This window comes from Actinia tenebrosa, unplaced genomic scaffold (genome assembly GCF_029948245.1).
Source record: "Actinia tenebrosa isolate PJP-AT-01 unplaced genomic scaffold, QUT_ActTen_1.0 PGA_scaffold3__52_contigs__length_22856419, whole genome shotgun sequence".
NCBI lineage: Eukaryota > Metazoa > Cnidaria > Anthozoa > Actiniaria > Actiniidae > Actinia > Actinia tenebrosa.
Genome location: NW_028292580.1, coordinates 14281891 through 14300560, shown reverse-complemented (window position 1 = coordinate 14300560; position 18670 = coordinate 14281891). Strand labels below are relative to the sequence as shown.

The 18670-nt window shown below is 37.1% G+C and overlaps 2 protein-coding genes across 2 annotated transcripts; both read right to left on the bottom strand.

Moving 5' to 3' along the window:
- Positions 1 to 1559: 1559 nt before the first annotated feature.
- LOC116295285 (uncharacterized) lies at positions 1560 to 4006 on the bottom strand. The gene is made up of 4 exons (XM_031703067.2): positions 3822 to 4006; positions 2849 to 2923; positions 2243 to 2464; positions 1560 to 1758 (listed from the first exon to the last, which is right to left on the bottom strand). The coding sequence occupies exons 1-4, from the start codon at positions 4004 to 4006 to the stop codon at positions 1602 to 1604; spliced, it is 639 nt and encodes a 212-aa protein (XP_031558927.1). The 3' UTR covers positions 1560 to 1601.
- Positions 4007 to 5558: 1552 nt separating this feature from the next.
- Positions 5559 to 15813, bottom strand: LOC116295273 (6-phosphofructo-2-kinase/fructose-2,6-bisphosphatase 1). Its single transcript, XM_031703046.2, has 17 exons — positions 15594 to 15813; positions 13078 to 13177; positions 12463 to 12526; positions 12010 to 12084; positions 11695 to 11751; positions 10991 to 11112; positions 10776 to 10837; positions 10469 to 10542; positions 9606 to 9677; positions 9242 to 9295; positions 8918 to 9013; positions 8642 to 8746; positions 8354 to 8395; positions 8014 to 8055; positions 7530 to 7638; positions 7273 to 7337; positions 5559 to 6929 (listed from the first exon to the last, which is right to left on the bottom strand). The coding sequence occupies exons 1-17, from the start codon at positions 15739 to 15741 to the stop codon at positions 6870 to 6872; spliced, it is 1347 nt and encodes a 448-aa protein (XP_031558906.1). The 5' UTR covers positions 15742 to 15813; the 3' UTR covers positions 5559 to 6869.
- Between the last annotated feature and the right edge of the window lie 2857 nt (positions 15814 to 18670).

Sequence of the window (18670 nt, the reverse complement as noted above, 5' to 3'; positions counted from 1 at the left end):
ACGTGTTCAAATGCCACGTTGTGGGTCGAACTATTGACTAAAAGATTGAGGAATAACGTCAATATTTGACGTTCAATTATATTATGTCTGCAATTCATTTGCCGTTATCAATGTGCATAATCGGTTCAATCGGGATACAATGAGCAAAAAATATAAAGCTTTTTGAAATATCTATTACTAAATACGAATCCTAGTGGCATGTGAAACAAATGGCTTTACCCCCTTAACGTCGAACATTGAATAGAGGGAAAAGTTCGATCGACTAGGCTTATCTTTTCAGGCCTCATTTATGGTGCGCGTCTGCCGAGGAGGCTAGATTTGATGCTATTGATGTTCCATATCGCAGTAGGGCGCCTATGAGGCGCACCGAGTTAAGGGTTTCATAATTTCATTTTTTTGTTGTTGTCTTTCTCAATGTAAGATATGGAGAATTAGATGATTAAGGGGGGTGGCGTGAATTCTAAAAAATATCGTGGAAGCACTTCACTTACAAAAAAAAAAAAAAAAAAGAAAATATCGCGCAACATCTCCTTCCAGAAAAGACTAAGAGATATCGAGCGAACACACAAAAAGAATTGCGTGCATGGTAGATATCATATCATAAATTAACATAAATTCCTGACCCCCTCCCCCCTCAATTATTTAATGGTCCATCCCTTTGTACGGCTGCCTTTGACTGTCACAAGGCATCCGTAAACAAACTACTTTCGACCTTATGATGAGTTACGAGCTTCTATCCATTCCATCCGCAAGGAAGATCTCAGTTCACGCGCAGAACCGTGACAAAGCACAATCGAAACAAGGAAGTTATCCTTGGTATATTTATAGCACAAGTAATTCTGTCGTCAAAAAACTGAAATGTTAGGAATGTCAGTCCCAGGGCGTGCCTAGTTGTGACGCAGAATTTTTAACAGCTTACTGGGTATCTCGTTTAGTACCGTTAATATTCACAGCATCCCGAAAGTGACGTACTAGGCTCGGCTTTGCTCTAACGATTCCGCTTCCACTGAGCCAATCGAAGCGCGCTATGTCACAGCTGGATAAAACAGAACACTTGAATACCGGCGGCCCTAGTGTTACGGCACAGTGCTCGTTGATGGAAAGTTTTGACAGAGTCTTAGCGTTAAATTATCCGTGATTGTTTTAACATTAACAGTATGGAGGGAATATTACTCTGACATGATGAGATATGTTTGTGTAAGAGTATTGAAAGCAATATGCATCAAAATGAATGTACATTTGGCTGACCCCAGTGACATAAGTTCAAATGAATACCATTTTTCAGTGGTAATAAACGCTTCAGAACTGAAAATTTTGTAGAAATGTTGAAATAAAATTTTCTCGCAAGTACTGATTAGCCATTCGGAATTGATGGAATTACTGGGTCGAGTTGGTATTGCAGTGCATTGTGGGACTGTTTTCGGCGACATTCCAAGATGGCGTCTATCTTGTCCCCTAAAACAGCCCACAATGCACTGGAATACAATTTCGATCCCGTATTTAAGGAGTATGAAAAAATGATGTGTCCGACTCATGGAAGAGCAATTACAAAACAAAAGAAACACGAAAATTCCTACATCATGTTGAGTTACACCTTAGACTTAAAAGGGCGTTGACACTACGCTCCAGGAATCAATGGGGTGCTTTGATACGAAGTGACGAAAGCGAAAAGATTCTGCTTTCGTATGAATGTGTTTTAGTCTTGCGCAGCTTTCTTGGATGTTTCGGTTGATCTCTTCTCTACGGTCATCGAGGAGTCTGTAAAAAACCAAAAAAAAAAAAAAAAGTTTGAAAATAAATGTCAAAAGCCTTATTTTGATTTTGAATGTATTTCATTTATTGAGGCTTTGGGTCGAGAGAAGTGAACTTCGTTTCGACGTAACAAATTACATTCTATTTCGATCTGTGCACGTGAGTTTAGCCGTACCCTGGCTTTGATCCGCCCAAGCCCTGAGGTTGTTTTGGAGTATCGATAAAATATTAAGATTTAAATAAAATTTGAATAATGTCAAGCTTCGACGAATTAATGCATTGTGGTTTCGATTCTTTTTATTTCTGAATACAGTTTTGTGAAATGATGGTCATACAGTAATATAATTTCATATTTTTGTGTGCGAAAGTATAACGCAGTCTTCACGCACACGACACGGTCACGCAATATTTAACGCAAATTCCCAACCATAGTTTCATAAATACATCAATACCAAGAGAATATGAATATTTTATTGTCAATACTGAGTACCTTATATTTTCATCCAGAACCTGACATCTCTCCTCGGCCAAGATTAAGTATTCACCAACAGCACTATTGTTTTCTTTGTCTTTTGACGAGCACGCCATTCTTACACCACCTTCAAGAACATCTTGCATAGAACAGAGGGAGAGGCTGTCAAGATGGTCTGATAGGGAACTCAGCGATATTGAAGAACCAGGGAAATCTTGGTTAAGTAGCTCTTGGATATGCCTTAAAAAGGAAAATTCACTACAACTTGTAGAGTAAGCAACAGGAAAGAAAGAAAATTGCAGGGAAAATTTCATTTGGTTTGCGAAAGCACCGTGTGCCTGTCTTGAATAGAAAAGATCTAGCCTACGTGCAGCTCTACTTTAACTTTGAGTTAAAGTGGGGCTGCATGCCGCCTAAGCTGTAAAGGTATGGACACATTACAACATCCTTTATACCAATCACATTACACCTCTAAGCCAATAAAAGCGCACCGACACCCTACCGTCACGGTCACGGTGCTGTCAGCTTTTTTCAGTCTAATAACATTTTCTCTAATTTTCGGAACTCGATCGACTCGAAGCCGTTCCTGAGGCCCCGCCACGTACTTCATTGCTTATTACTTACCCATTTGCGAACTCAAGCTCTCTATCAAGTGCTAAGCCATACTCTCGTAACTGCTTCAAATTCTCCTTTATCAAACTTAAAAAGAAATGAGAAAAAAACGGAACTTTTCAACAATAAGTAGTCGAACCTTCTGAATCAATCGATACTTTTTCATGCAGCAAAAGATTTCTTTCTGCTGTGCCAAATTCTGGAACTCGTATCTTCTCTTTACAAAGTGCGCGGAGTGGTATATTAGGCAACTTTTGCTCTTATAATGAAAATTAACGCTAAAATCCGCTAAAATTAACGCTAAAATCAGTTGCTCTGCAACTGGTAGCGCAACGTTTATTTTACGTTAAAAGTTGCAGGACATATCATCCATGATACAAAAAGAATTTTCCTTACTTTAGCTCGTATACAGCAAAAGTCGCGTCACTCTGATTTGTATTCATACCTTGCATTAACGTGAATTAGTCACAGCCTTGCAAAATGAAGTAAGGCACTAGCTCCACGCACAAGAATTCATTGTAAATTTAGTGCAACATAGTTTTCCCAGTTTTCCCAGTATTAGCAAAGTAGAGAGGTTTTAAAGGCTCCGTTCTTGTTTAACAAATAAGTTTAAGTTGCGCGGTCGGTGAATTTGAAGTGTAACGTTTGGGATAGCAAACATCTAGGCCCTTCCGTGCGAGACATCTTCATAGGTACTTAAAACGATTTTATAGCAGTGTGCATGTGTATAATGTGTATAATTTTTTGCAACATGCATGCAGGCTCAGCTTGCCTGCGTTGCAATATTTTGTTGTTGTCTTTCACTGTGCAAAACGCAATCCTTCACATGCAACTGGTCTCGCCAGAGGCACAAGGGTTCTGGCACCACATGTTGATTCGTAGCACAGTAGCTCAAAGAAATAAAACTTCAAGACACCGGCACTACCTTCATTACGCAAAATTTTCTAAATTATTGAACGATGAATGTTCGATTTTAAAAACTTACTTCCTACTCGCTTTACGCTGCTGTCTTTTTCGTATAAACGAGCTGAACAGCGCTCCCATTGCCCCACCAAGATTTTCGAAGGTTTGTGAAAATTGTTCGACTCGATTAGCAAAGCGCAGAATATTGAAACTATGCTTCTCGTACTTTGTATTTTGTTGAGCTGGCAGCCAGCATTGTTTATCCATTTAGCTTGGTACAAAAATTTCAAACTTTGGGAAGTTTAACGTATGCATCTTGCGCGCGCTGCGGACACGAAAGCTCGCGCGCGTGCAAACAAAGTAAGGGTTATTATTGGAAAAAATTATGTGACAGCTCACAATAGACACGTACACAATACACATTCTATGAGCTACTAGATGTTTCTAGTCACTGGGTTGCCTGTGGCAAAAATAATCAATTTGACGGATTTGGGTAGACATGAATAGATTACTCAAAAATAGAAATTACAAGTTTTACCACTCACTATTCTATTATTTTAAAAATCCAAAAAAAAAAAAAAAAAAAAAAAAAAAAAAAAGAAAAAGGCGGAAAAAAAGGAGAAAAAGCGTAAGTAGATTGGTTTAGGTCACCCATCCAAGTGTTAACCCTCCTCACACGAGCTTTATCCACTGGACTACGGTTCCAGGTGAATCAGCATAACAATAGCCGTGAAAACAGGGCACCGAATAGACTAGACTTTTTAACATTATATTTTCAACCGATTCCGTGCGTGGCAGAGATGCAAGGGATTAGCCGATATGGTCTGGGGGCCGGCTGGTCTCTCCCCTGATGCTTTGGCTAGAACATTTTCTTGCGTAATTCGTACACCCAAGGGCAGAAGGATTTAATCGCCGTCAGGTCCGAAGTCCATACGCCGCCTCAGCTCTGCGGATGTCTCGGGGGTATGGCACAGTGGAATCTTTTTTTGAATTTCTTTTGGTGGGTTCGAATCTCATCTTATCCACATAAGATCTTTCTTTTTTTCAATCCATTTTTTATTAGATTTAAATCTTCAACAATGATGCAATCTTTTTAGTGAAAAAATATTCATTCCTAGTCGGTTGCTGTAAAAGTTCGACGTTGTCAGTCATATAAGCAATATCGATCCGCGAAAAGTAGAGCTGTGCTTTACTATCTTTCTTAGCAAAGTTTGCTGACAAGAACATTTACTGCACTTGGCTCTCTATCATGATATGCCCTCAAAGGACTAGTGGGTGGTGCTGTGAAGACTTCTGGACACTATTGTGCAATTTCTGCTTTTTATGACAAGGAAAATAAACGGCTACCCCAGTAAATATCATCATAACAAAGAATGGTAAATAAGAACTATTAATTTGTGATTCGGACTGAAAACATTGGAATATTTGATCTTCTTGCGTCATGGCGCAAGATCAAATTCACAAGTAGTGTGACATGCGCAATGCAAAACTGTTTATTTTATAGCCTAAAAAGGGGCAGAACCTGCAATTATTTTAATATTATGTAGAGAACACCTTAAGGGAGAAGTTCGTCTTAGACGAGTTAAACGAAATTATTATTTTCTGTGAAACATTCTATTACCTTTTGGCTGTCCTTTTGGCTAACATTACAAATCTCTTCAGCTGTGTACTAGGCCTCTGTGCATTATACAGGCAACTCCGTGAACGCCTATAGGGCGTCTCATTAACAAAACAGCTTTCTCCGTGCTCTGTTCAGTAATAAAGCACGCAGGAAGTAACGTAAGCACGAAAGAGGGGTAAGGAGAAGCACGAGTCGTAGTTTTATTATATAGTTACTAATTTTATTTTGGTATTGAATTTATTTACGCAAAAAGAAAGACGGTCACAGGATCTAGCAGCACACGCGGATGGCGTCAGCACTGTGCTCCGTTCACTAAAAAAGCACAATTTTTGACCAATCAGCGCGCACAGTTTATCATATAATAAATCAAGATGAAAGCTTTTCTAGAACAATGAAGTTCAGTTTTCACGGATAACAGTCTAGAACGATTAAAATACATTATTTTTTAGGAAAATTTTTTTTTCCCCGTTTGGTGCAAGAATATTGGTGCTTTTTGTCTGGGAGATCTTACTTGATTTTCTTTATGAGTTGTTCTGCCCAAAAGCTCCTCCGTCAACGAAACAATAAATAATAAAAATGATTCCCCCATTAGCCATTTTACATTTAGCTCTTGATATAAATAAAGTTGTACAATAAAGATGTATTTATATTCACTATGGAAGTTTTGTACGATCACTGACAAGACGACAGCCATGTTGGATGACAGGGCCAATCGTTTTACATGTGAAATAATTCAATTCCCCAGAGTTAATAAGAGATTCTATTGTTTTGCCATGACCTCTATACTGTCAATACAACATCCAATTTGTAGACCTCTTGCAGCACGTCGGAATGCAGTTCAATTTGGAGGACATAACGATAGGTTTCCAATTCTCAGGAGATTGGAATTATTTTGTTTTGTCTTCCAAATTGAACTTCTTCGAAGTCACATGCAAGGGGTCTATAGATGTAATGGCTTTCAAACCACATATCTGTGAAATAGTACTAACTAATTAGTACAAAATAGCACCAATGAAACAAATGAAAACAAAATATATAAATGTGTTCAGTGCTGTAGAGTTGTTGTGCTCTTCACGAATATATGGTTTGCACTCTACCATGCACTAGGTATTCATTATACAAAACTCCTACCTAAACATGTGCTATCATTTTATCTTCAGCTAAGAAAATATAAATTAAAAACGAAGACGTCATGTGAAAGGAGGAACTTCGTGAAAATGAAAGAAAATGGTAAAAAAATAGAAAAAGCACGCGTGTGCTGTGTGCTCCTATAAAGCATTCACTTCAACCAATCAGAAGCGAGAATCATGACAGTTACTTCATAACATTGTGTCTGATTTAAAATTTTGGAAATTAATCCTAACTAAAAGCTATATGTTATTGTTTTCTACTGCACAGTGGGCATTGTCGTGATTCTTCTCGATCGTTGGCCAAGTTGCCGATATTTAGTGACTACACATATTGATTAATTCACCGACTTTCGCTACGGTTTTCAAGCATTACTTCAAACTATTCGTGTGCTGGAACGGTCTCTAGCGCGTGTTCAGAATCACGGCTGATGGATACATTCTGTAGAAAAAGAAAAAGAAAAAAAGATGTCTTATCTAGCTTGAACTTGGGTGTAATGAGTGCGTGAGTCTCCATGACAACCAATTAACCAATGGCTTCCAATATGAACTAATCAAGTATATATGAGGGACATGCAAGTCATCCAATCACAATGATGTATGTGGAAGGATGGCATACTATGAACCAATCAAATATGAGGAATATGCACGTCAAAAAACCACAATGCTTGTATGTTGAAGCCATTTAAGAGTCAGGACGTATGAGGAACGTGCAAGTCGTGGAAGCCATTTTAAAGTCAGGATGTCATATATTTGATGTGTTTTCTAACACTATTCCCGCCTACCTTAGGTCTTTCTCGATGAGTATTTACAGCAGGAACATTCAGGTCAAACTGCTCAACTTGACATCCTGCAAAAGCAAGGAAGAAAGAGAAAGAAAGGTAAAGAGAAAAGCTTCTTATTGCCAAAATTCCTGATTTTCTAGCTTTGCATTTTACAATATTGATGCATTTGCATTCTTAGTTAGGTTCTAATTTCATCAAGGTTCTTCATAAAATTAATCCTACAAGAATAAGGATTTTAGCCTAGGAATAAAACTTACCATAAGCTACTGAAGTCAGTTTTAGAACACTGTGTAATGGGACTTTGATGTATGGAAGTTCCTCATAATTCTTGTCCAGAAAGTAAGCAAGTAGACAACGAGCAACAGCCTGTCAACACCATCAAGAGAAAGCATAAAAAGGATTTGATATAATAGACCACAGGGATAGCGGAGCAGTTTTTTGATTGGGGGGGCTCAATAGTGACATTGTACGGCAAGGTAGGGGGGCTGAGTTTAGTGAAAATGTATTAAAATTTTACAAATTTCATAGCCCCCCCCCGCCGTCCCTGGACCAGTTTCAGCAATTTCCAGACCCGTTCAACTCAGAAGACAAACAATTAATTTCAGTTCTCATGAGAGTAAGATTCTATTGGTTTGTCCTCGTAATTGGGCTACATGGGGAATATCCTGCAAGGGATCTAAATACTGATATTTGTTCCCTATTAACTCCCTTCCTTCTGATCAGCATTGAAGCAGCATTTACCTGATGACATATTACAAGGACATTCTTCTGGCGTTCAAGCTCCTAAAATAAATAAAAAAAAAAAAAAAATGAAAACGAGTAGATGGGTTACATTTCTTTACAAGTAGACTGTACATAGGCTCCATAGTTCAGTTGTTGGTCTTTCCTTGGCCTGCTCCACTTTTTTGGGCTACCTGTGCTTGTTACAGAAAGGAGATATAACTTATTCTCTGGTGCTTGAGGGTTGTATGGCTTTGCCACCTCAACTGTACATGTTTTCTTGGGTAATGCAGCAAGAGCAAGAGGACCCTCAATACATAGGGTTTATCAAGTATTTTCATTTGGAGATCTTTTATCTTACCATAATGACTGGTTCTAGTCGTGCCACTAAATCTTCATAGGACTGTTGGAATACAAAAAAAAACCAAACATTTATATTTATTCATTATTAATGATAAAGGCCCCTCCCCCTGCTATGGGGAGGACCAATCATTTATCAATACACTGTACTAACCACCTACTTTTCTTACCAACTAAGCATACCTTAATTTACACTCAATCTACTGACTACCCTATGTTTGACACGAAGCAAGTCAGAGCAAATATTGTATGGCTTAGATACAATAATATAGTATCAGCGCTGCCTTACCTCTCCTCTAGAATATCGATAATGGAATTTATCTTCATCTCTTTTGGCAAAATCTGCAGGGTATTTCTCTTGGATTTCTTCATAAGTCATTCCTTCACATACTCCCTGGAAAAAGAATTAAAAAACGTTGAAAATAATTTTGATTTACTGGTTGCAACTGATGACTTAAGATAGACATTGGTTCTTAAAACTTTCAAATTTGGTGGCTAGCCATCCAATCAGGTCCCACTTCCTATGACCTGCTGTTGCTCTAGTAAGAGAACATGCCCTACTTACAGCATCTATCTCATTGATTGCCTTCCACTGTTCCATTGGCACATCTTTCATTGCAGCAGCTGTTTGAATTGTCCTTTTATATTCACTTGTCCAAACCTACGAACATGGACATGCAATAAAACCTTTGAATAAATTCATATACTTTATTGCACTTATCCGTGCAAGGGGTCCAACAGATCTTTGCAAGATTTTGGAAAACTTATCTTTAAGACTAAATACTGCACAGTTTTTAGGGGTTCAGGGAACTTAAAGTCTAGTATGTAAGACAGGTTCATAATATCTTTTAAAAAATCCCACCTGAGTATTTGCCTGAGTTTATCCTACCTTAAGATCTTCAAGGTTCTGGCTTTGCATAAATTCAGCAAGCTTATAGGCATACTGAAAACAAAGACATTGATTTATTTTATGAATAAATTTAGGTAAATCTAAAAAGAAAATGTGTGAAAAGGCGTGGGCAGTTTATTGTGAAGTAGTTTTTCTTGTTTTATTTGTGCATGGGGCTGCCATTTCTTTCTCTTTTTTTTTTTTGCATGTGTGATAGAGTCAGCAACCCTCTCACAGTATACACTTTTGTATATACTTTTGCTACAGAAACTGACTATCAGGGTATTAAGGCCCTGGTCTCGGCCAGATACATGTACATAACTTAATTAAGCATAATGAGATGATGATAATGAATTTTCCTTACAGCAATTCCTCTTTGCGACAAGTCAGAATCCCCTCCAATTCTTCCTTTAAGGTTGTACATGCTTTCTCCATGCTAAAAATGTAAAAGATTACTGTCAAATATGAATGTTATTTAGCTTTACATTGGTGATGGTATTCAACTGGTAAAGCTGGCCTTAAAGATACTACATGTATCCCACAGTGTGGGATGATTGTGGGAAAATCAAAACATAGAGGCTACCATCTATTAATGAAAGCACAAATTAAGATTGAATTGGAATATTCAAAGAGTGATCTTCATGCATGGAGGTAGAAAAACTGGTGAAAACTCATGAAGTACAGGAGAGAATCAACAAACAATTCTACCCAAGTATATATGATGGACGATCATCATATATACAGTCAATTCAAAAAACGTTGTCGTCGACCAGCTCAAGCCTACGCGACTAGACCGAAAGGAATATGGGTAAAAATCACTGAAGCGGTTAAATATTCGTTCTGAATTAATTGTTCCCGCTAGTAATAAAGATAATAATAGCAAGAAAAAATCCATCAAATGCATGTCTTCTGTCTTAGGGAAAGAAAAACAAAGTAGTTATGATTCAGTTCACCATTCCGAAACTATGAAGGCATTAAAAAAACGTCTCCTTCAACACTTCCCGCTCGCCTACGAAGGTTCGTGCTGTAAACCAGGCATAACTAGTCAGATAAAATTATGGAGTCAACTCGGCTTCAATGATTACAACCCAGAGTTCCTTTCGGTCCAGTCGCGTAGGCTAGAGTTGGTCGACGACAACATTTTTTGAATTGACTCTATATCCAATAGCTACTACTACACTACCCATGTGCTGCATGTTTGATAGTATATTTCTGTCTTAGGCTTACCCTAGTTAGGTAGATGGCTCCTGGAGTGATATGAATATTCATTAGATAGTAGACTATTCTACTCTCCAAGTAACCTGGAAATAGGAATTTAAGTATTAGGTTTTTTTCATTTTGAAAAAGCAGCCACTGGCATGCCTATATATCAACTTATTATTTTTCTGACTTTTAGCTTTCGACTAATATATGAGCTGGCGAATTTATCAATGTCCCAAATTTTATCCAGGAACTTAATTAAATTCAAACAGATGTAAAATCTACCACTATTCTAACAAAATTAATCAAGACAGAATGGCTAGATGGTGTTTACCTTGTAGTTTATTCACAACAAAATTCTTTCCACCATTGATGATCTTCATGTATGAAATATGCCTGTTGAACGAATCATGTGGAAATATTGTTGACTTAGAAAAATATTCCTTGTTTTCTGTTAGAATGGCACAAAGGGGTTCTGCATTTGTAGCTTAGTGGTATTACTAGTTTAAAAAATTTATTAAAAAAATGATCAAACCAGGTTCCACTAACCTATCTTCTGCCATACAAAGGGGTTCATAAGCCTGATTATAGTGCTCTATTCGTGCCAAAAAATCTTCACAAGCTTCTTCAGAGGGTACATCAGTGTAATCTGGTGAACTGATCTTAACAGCCTTTAAAATATAGATTTAATACAGTAATTAATAACAGTACTGAGACTTTTGACAGTTACATCCAAACTCTAAAGCATTTTCCAAAAACCATCCAATGTTCACTAGACCTCTTTACCTGGGGCAATATTAATTATCATTTTCTCATTTCCACCCATGTGTCATCATTTCGAAAATAAGATTCTTTGTTTTAAAGGTTTTATCCATATCTATGGGTGTTCTTCTCATCCATAACTGGTAAACAAAGGAATAACACTCTAGGGAATGACACATGGTCTGAAATGGGACAACACCACGCCCAAGGTAAAGAGGTCTATTTTATATTTTAATTCTTATGTTTACTGCAATTCTCAATAGACTGCAAACTCAGACATTTCAACAGCTTACAATGGAATAATGTTCCTTCACTGCCACAAGACAAAAATCTAAAAAATACCAACAGATTATTCTTGATTGACAACAGCAAAAAATAAAAAATAAAATAAAAAACAGCATGCAGCTTCAGGCACAACAAGTTTGCAGAATATCGAAAACAGCAGTTTTAATATAAAAATACATCAGTAATTTCTTCCAAATCTATCTTACCATGACATTTGCTCTGACAATAGCAGGATCATCCACTACCGATTCTATGAATAAAACCTTGAAAGAAACAATGAACACTGCTAAGTAAATAAGTCTAGGTCCATGGAGGTCATATTAATAAACTAACATTCAGTTGTCAATGGGTTTAGCTTTGAACAAACTTAGGGGCACATATTTCTTTCCTGACCTCTCTTCATAAGAAACCCCAGGGGATAAATATGAACATAGAAACAAATTCCTAACATAACATAACTGTTAAACTTATGCAAATTTAATATTGTTTGTGTAACTTAACGAAGTTCAAAGCAAACATACTTTGCATTCATTCTTCATACAGTGCTCAATAATGTGTTGTCTTCTTTTACGAGAAGAGTTTGTGGCATCAAAAATCTATAAAGGATTAGTATACACAAACAAATTATTGCAAAATATAATTTAATGTATAGAGTGATTTAATCAAATTAGTCAGTATTGCAGCAGTGTCTTGGGATTAATAATTCCTGGACTCACTAATCCATAAGTCAGAGCAAAAACTTTTTAGGCCTCCCCAAATTTGATTAAAGGTTTTTTCAGGGCGTTCTCCAGCTTTCTTCCTCTACGAAACCTAGCAAGCTAAATCCCAAAATAATTTTTGATTTAACCAGATATTGCATTCATCGGCCTAGGGTTCGATAAAAAATTTCAAGGCTTTTTAGAGGACTACTATATGCAATTTAAATATTTATTATTTTACATATAAAACAATTTTGGATACAAATAAAAACTTACAGCAACTTTTTGCTTTCCTTCCAGCCATTTAACTATGTCATCTAAGATGAGTTCTGCACATTTTCTATAAGAAAATTTATTATAAATTATTAAATTATTTTTGGTAACAAATCTTACAATGAAGTTTTGTTTTGTTTTGTTTTCCATCCAACATCCAGCAACATTCCCTTGGTATAGTAGCTGTGGTTATGATGAATATTTCTATGGTTATTAATGTAGGTAATGTGTGAGGAGGTCTCATTCACTAGTAACCTTTTTGGAACACTACACCAAGCCGACCTCATTGCTGGCACTGAGGGTGGTCACTGCAAGGGCTTGATGCCTCCTCAGTGGTTCTTTTACATCCCAAATTGGAGACAGGACCACCATTAACATGGTCATCTGAGCCACGAGGGACTCACAGTCCCCAATGTAGAGAGCCAAGGTTTTTACACCTTCACATTTTACACCTCAGCCAGGTCTTGAACCACTGACCTCTGGAGTGAAAGTTGGAAGCACTAACCACTGCGCCATATGTCTCATAAGACTTTAGGAGGCGTAGTTCATGCATATGAAGGTGGTTTACAGTGGTTTGGTGACAGTATATGTACATAGCAATAGGATTAATTCCCTTACTCTCGTATCATCATGCCGTTGGGGTTGTTAGGATCAAAGAATGAGTGATCAAAATGAGAACCATCCATCATCTTACGTCGATAGTCCCCAAGACTAAAAACTGTAAATGAGAAAAACATTTTTTTTAGCAATTTATCAGTTATCAATATTTTGAATTTTTTTTGCCTTTTTAGTTCTGATATGTATCTTTTGGTATCGGAATTTAAGATCTCCACTGAAGAAAGTTTCAGCAAAGATTAATAGACTGGTTTGAGCAATTCCCAGAGCCATTCAACTCAGAGGACAATACAATGGATTTCAGTTAATCTCATGAGAGTAACATTTTCTATTATTTTGTCCTCTGATTTGGGCTGCATTGAGAATATCCTGCAATGGGCCAATGTCATTAATTTGGCTAACTATATCAGCTGCTATAAACATGCTTTGATATTAAAGCACCCAGTGATAATCACAAGCCATTTAGAACATGAGAGAAGAAAAGCTCAATGCATAGCAGAGTGCTTCTCAACTCTTTTCACATGTTCTGCCAATCTCCAAGAACTTTATGATGTTAGCACATATTATAAGGCACAGCGAGCAAGTTGTTATTTTTTAAAATAAAATATAGATTCCAATAACGGTCATTTTGGACACAAGTATGATGCAATAGAAACCTGGAGCACATGCTACACGTATGCTCTCATGAAGCATGAAGCAATGTGCTTCCAACCAATTACAATGCAACATACAGCGTGCGTGTCTATATACTGTGATATAAACGCCATGGGAGCTGTAGAGCAAGAGAGAAGACATAGAGAAACACGAGGCGTATCGGAGTGTTTCTTTGACTTCTCAAGTGCTCTACAGTTCCCAGAGTGTTTATATCACAGTATAAAGACACATATATCGCTTTTATAAAATATTTTTTGATTCGCATGAGCGTCTCTGTCCTCTGATATAAACACGGTAGCCAGCCAATCAGCGCGCGCGTTAAATCTAAAATATTTTATATAAAACTTATTAGAGTATTTTTAATTTGAATCGTATTTCCGGGTTAAACTCCTCACAAAATCCGCTAAAATAAAGCGAACCTTTTTCTTACTTTTGTAATAATTAACCTCAGCCTGAAACAATTAGAACCTTGGACAACAAATCTTTTTAAAAGCTCATAAAGCTTAAAACCTTTTCTCGTTTGTTTTGGACTTGGAAGTGTTTTTTTCACTGTTGTTGTAACATAATATTTTATAATATAGTCAAGTAAATCCGCGCGATCTGATTGGTTGAAAAGCATGAACCATTTGCCCATGGGTTGCACGCTCACGTCAGCTTTTTTAGCTTCGGCGAAAAAAAAAACTTTTTGTATCTTTTTGCTGACAATTTATCTAGAAAAGATAACTGAAAATGATTGAAAAAAACTAGCGAAAATACTCATCAATCTCCGACATTTAGTATAGAGTTGTCATTTGATCAGCCTAGTAATAATACGTCAAGATTTGCATCACTTTCAAACAGTGAGCTGGACAAGATTGTGTCAGAGCGTCACTCCAAAAAGACAAAGCAAACCACAAATCGATCGGTCGGTGTCTACATTCAAAGGATTTTAAGCAATGATTAAATAAATACAAAAATATTGTTATCGTGTATTTATTCAACAAAAGTATTTCCAAAGTAATTAACTATAAATATCTTGCTCACCATCTACTTCGCAGCTTCACAACTGCAGTGAAGTACTTTCTGAAGCTCTACATGGGAGGGAAAGCCGACAAAGCGTACTACCCAGAGAAAATTAATCCAGTTCAGTCAGTTAGTTTTGATCCGTGTACGAGATTATTTCCATTGCTAAGTCATTGTACGATAACAAACTTGAACATCGTCAACAACAACAAAGACAGCCACTTTGTTTTTCACTGATTTTCTCGGGCATTACTGTACTAAGATATGTCAACATTTGAAATGTACTTCTTACAGTTGAAAATCACTTTCTCCGTAGTTTTGGACATCTTTGATTCACTTGTAAGCTAAATTTTTGCCATTATTGTAGTCATAACTGTCTTCAGTGTAAAGCTGCCATTTTCAAAACGACTGTTTTTCTATTTTTGGCGCCTTTGTGCTTTTCATTCACTCAAGGTGCGTAAGGAGAATTTAGGGCATGATCAACAAATACAGTCTATAATTTGTATTTATTTCTTGTTTGTTGACTTGACTATATTATAAAAGCAATGGATCATAAGTAGCTGTGCGTCCATCGAGTTATGGATGCACTTGGGAGGTTGCTTAAGCACTCAAAAAAGCTAGAGTTGCACTCCGCTTCGCGTCGTGCAACTCTTACGCTTTTCTTCGTGCTTAGCAGCCTCCCAAGTGCATCCATAACTCGATGGACGCACAGCTACTTATGATCCATTCCTTAATTAACGCTAGATTTCGCTGATAGTAATCTTGGTCAATGCACTTTCAATTTCAAACCACCCAGTTTGTTCAAGGTATAAAAAAAATGTCGATAAATCAAAGATTTTCTATGTCTTGATAATTAAGATTACCTTTGGTGCTGACTCCAATCCAGTTCAAATATCTGGCTAGCTTCCTTGATATGTAGCTCTTTCCCCGGGCGGGCAAACCAACCATGGCTATAACCACCGGGGCATTGACGATCTTAGGAGCCGTAGCAGGGTAAAGATTGCGATGCATCTTGTTGTGATCGTTCAAGAAAGACAGTTTGTTATTGTAATTTCTACTTTAACAACCGGCAGCCATGTTGGATTTACATGAGCCACAGGTAGCCCAACTAACGGTATTTACAGGAAGTTGCACAGGTAGCCCATTTAATGGTACTGTGCTGTCTTGATCATTTATTCTCATTTTCTTCATTCCCTACCTTGAAGGGTAATGAAACTCATTCAATCTATTTCAGGTACATTCTTATCCCGTTATCCTGCAGCCATTACAACACAGGTGCATTCTTGTTCCTATAGTATATCCTTCTATTCATCCAATCTATTTCAGGTACATTCACTAACCATATCATTTATTCAAGTAAAGTGTTCAAGTATTAATTTACAATAAGATTTTCAATTTGCAGTATCATAATATATAGCATTGCCAAAAGGCATAGCCAGGGAGAGTTTTCGAAAAAAAAAAAAAAGGCTCACCAAGACTGAGATGTACTGTTGCTAACACCTGGCCGCATTCTGCTTACAAATGGCCTTAGTAGAACCTGTTGCTGGGTAATCTTGTGGTGCTGAAGCAACAAAAGTTATGAGAGGCGTAGGCTTTTGATTAAAAAGAAAGTTGATTGCAGCTAACAATAGCATTTATTCAAGTAAACAAGTGTTCAATTTACAAGTGATTTTCAAATCATCGATGGGGTCAAGAACAGATCAGAGTGTTTCAATTACGATCAGAAATACAAAAAGTTCAACAAAGTTCTGTAAGAGGATCGACTCCCTCTCTTTACAAGATCTTATTATGGCGCAACAAGATTGCACTAAGATGTAATAATGCAAAAAGCCTTGGTACTTCATTCTGCATAATAATGAACAAACAACAGCGAAGTCTTGTGGTACATATAGAAAAAAGTGTTCAGTAGATTTACAGATTGTTTTATAAAAAATATTTAGTATTAGTCAAGTAGTTTTCCAGATTATTACCAAGAACTAAGTCATTAAAATATCGTCAAATGAATAACCGCAATAATACACATTACGATCCAAGATTCATTTGTACTTTGTTTCATGACTTAGTAATTAAAAAAGTTCAATTACTGACAGTAAATCCCAGATTGAAATAAAAAGTAGTTTTGGTGAAACGTTGCACAAATTAACCGGTCCAAAAACCGATCCAAAAATTTGTACTAGGTCCCCAAAAATGGTTTGAAAAAGCCGGAATATCAAAAAAGTCCAGAATTGAATGTTGAGGTCCAGGAATGGTGAAGAGTTTGACATGCAGACATTCATTCTGCCTGCAGTTCCACAGGTGATAGAAAAAGCGAGTTCCAGCGACAGTATTTCTTGCTGATGTTCATAGTTGATTAGTATAGGATGTACCACAATTAAGCGCAGATCGTTGCCATACTTCTGCAGTATAGGTTCCCAGGTTACCATGGTAAACGGGAGGGAGACTTCAAAGACAGAGAAACGGATGTAGAATTCAGGCAAGGAGACAACTGTTAAACAGACACTCGCACGCAGACAGGCAGGTACAGACAGACACCCCATCGATCCACACACTCACTCACACTCACGCACGCCCAGCTCGAAGTAAATATGTCCGACAGCCAAGGGAAGTCTTGTATCCATGAAATCCTTTCAAAATCTGTAGTATTTAGCAGTCAAGGTTGAATCAGATGAGTAGTAATCAGTAGTAGTCTTGTAGCGGGCTGTCGGACTTGCATTAGGCTTTCTACAAGAGAAAGCCCTTGCGCAGACCACAATAGGTCTTTTTTGCATCATCTGATGCAGGCTTCTTTTTAGGCTTTTCAACTTCCTCTTCTTGTTCGGTCATCTCGGCCTAAAGTCAAAAATATCGTAAGATTATTGTTTGATTTCAAAAGAATTGATGACAAGAAAAATGAAAAAGTGAATGGAAAGGAAATGAGAATCAGTCATTTGATTTCCACGCACGCGCACTAGTTCACAAATTCGTGGTATTCATCACAAAGGGATGTTGTTAATTCATTACCTTGGTGCTGGTCAGGTAGGAGTAGGCAACATAACTGCCTATCCCGACAGTGATCAGGGCTGCTCCTCCAAGAAGGAGGTTCCGAAGGAACGACATGACCACAACTAATCCTTCCTAACGAAGGTAATTAAGTAATTGGTCTATGACGTCATCATTGGGTTCTAATTATCCTTAGTCAATTAACCAATCAGGTGATTAGGGTGATCTCCATTGGAAATAATTTTGAAATCGTTGGTGACCAAAGACCACACTATTTTACGCTGTTTCTTTGAGGCTTATCAGTTACGTCGTTCAAAATTGATGTGGGATGGAATAATTATTTCTTTATGTATCTACAAGCTTCCTTGATTTTGACAAATATCTGCATGGTCAGTCACCATAGTTACTGTTGACATGACATTATGCTTCCCCAGCCCTTGGAGGCAAGTCAACACTCGATTGTCATAGTTTATAAAAGGTTTTATTTTTACATTTGCAAGGTGATTTCTGACTTGAGTATTACAAGTTTAGGATAAAGTACAAATAGTTCAACGGAGTTCTGTAAGAGGATCGACTCCCTCTCTTTACAAGATGTTATTATGGCGCAACAAGATTGCACTAAGATGTAATAATGCAAAAGCCTTGATACTTCATTCTGCATAATAATGAACAAACAACTGCGAAGTCTTGTGGTACATATAGAAAAAGGTGTTCAGTAGATTTACAGATTGTTTTATAAAAAATATTTAGTATTAGTCAAGTAGTTTTCCAGATTATTATTACCAAGAACTAAGTCATTAAAACATCGTCAAATGAACAACCGCAATAATACACATTACGATCCAAGATTCATTTGTACTTTGTTTCATGACTTAGTAATCAAAAAAATTCAATTACTGACAGTAAATCCCAGATTGAAATAAAAAAGTAGTTGCACAAATTAACCGGTCCAAAAACCGAT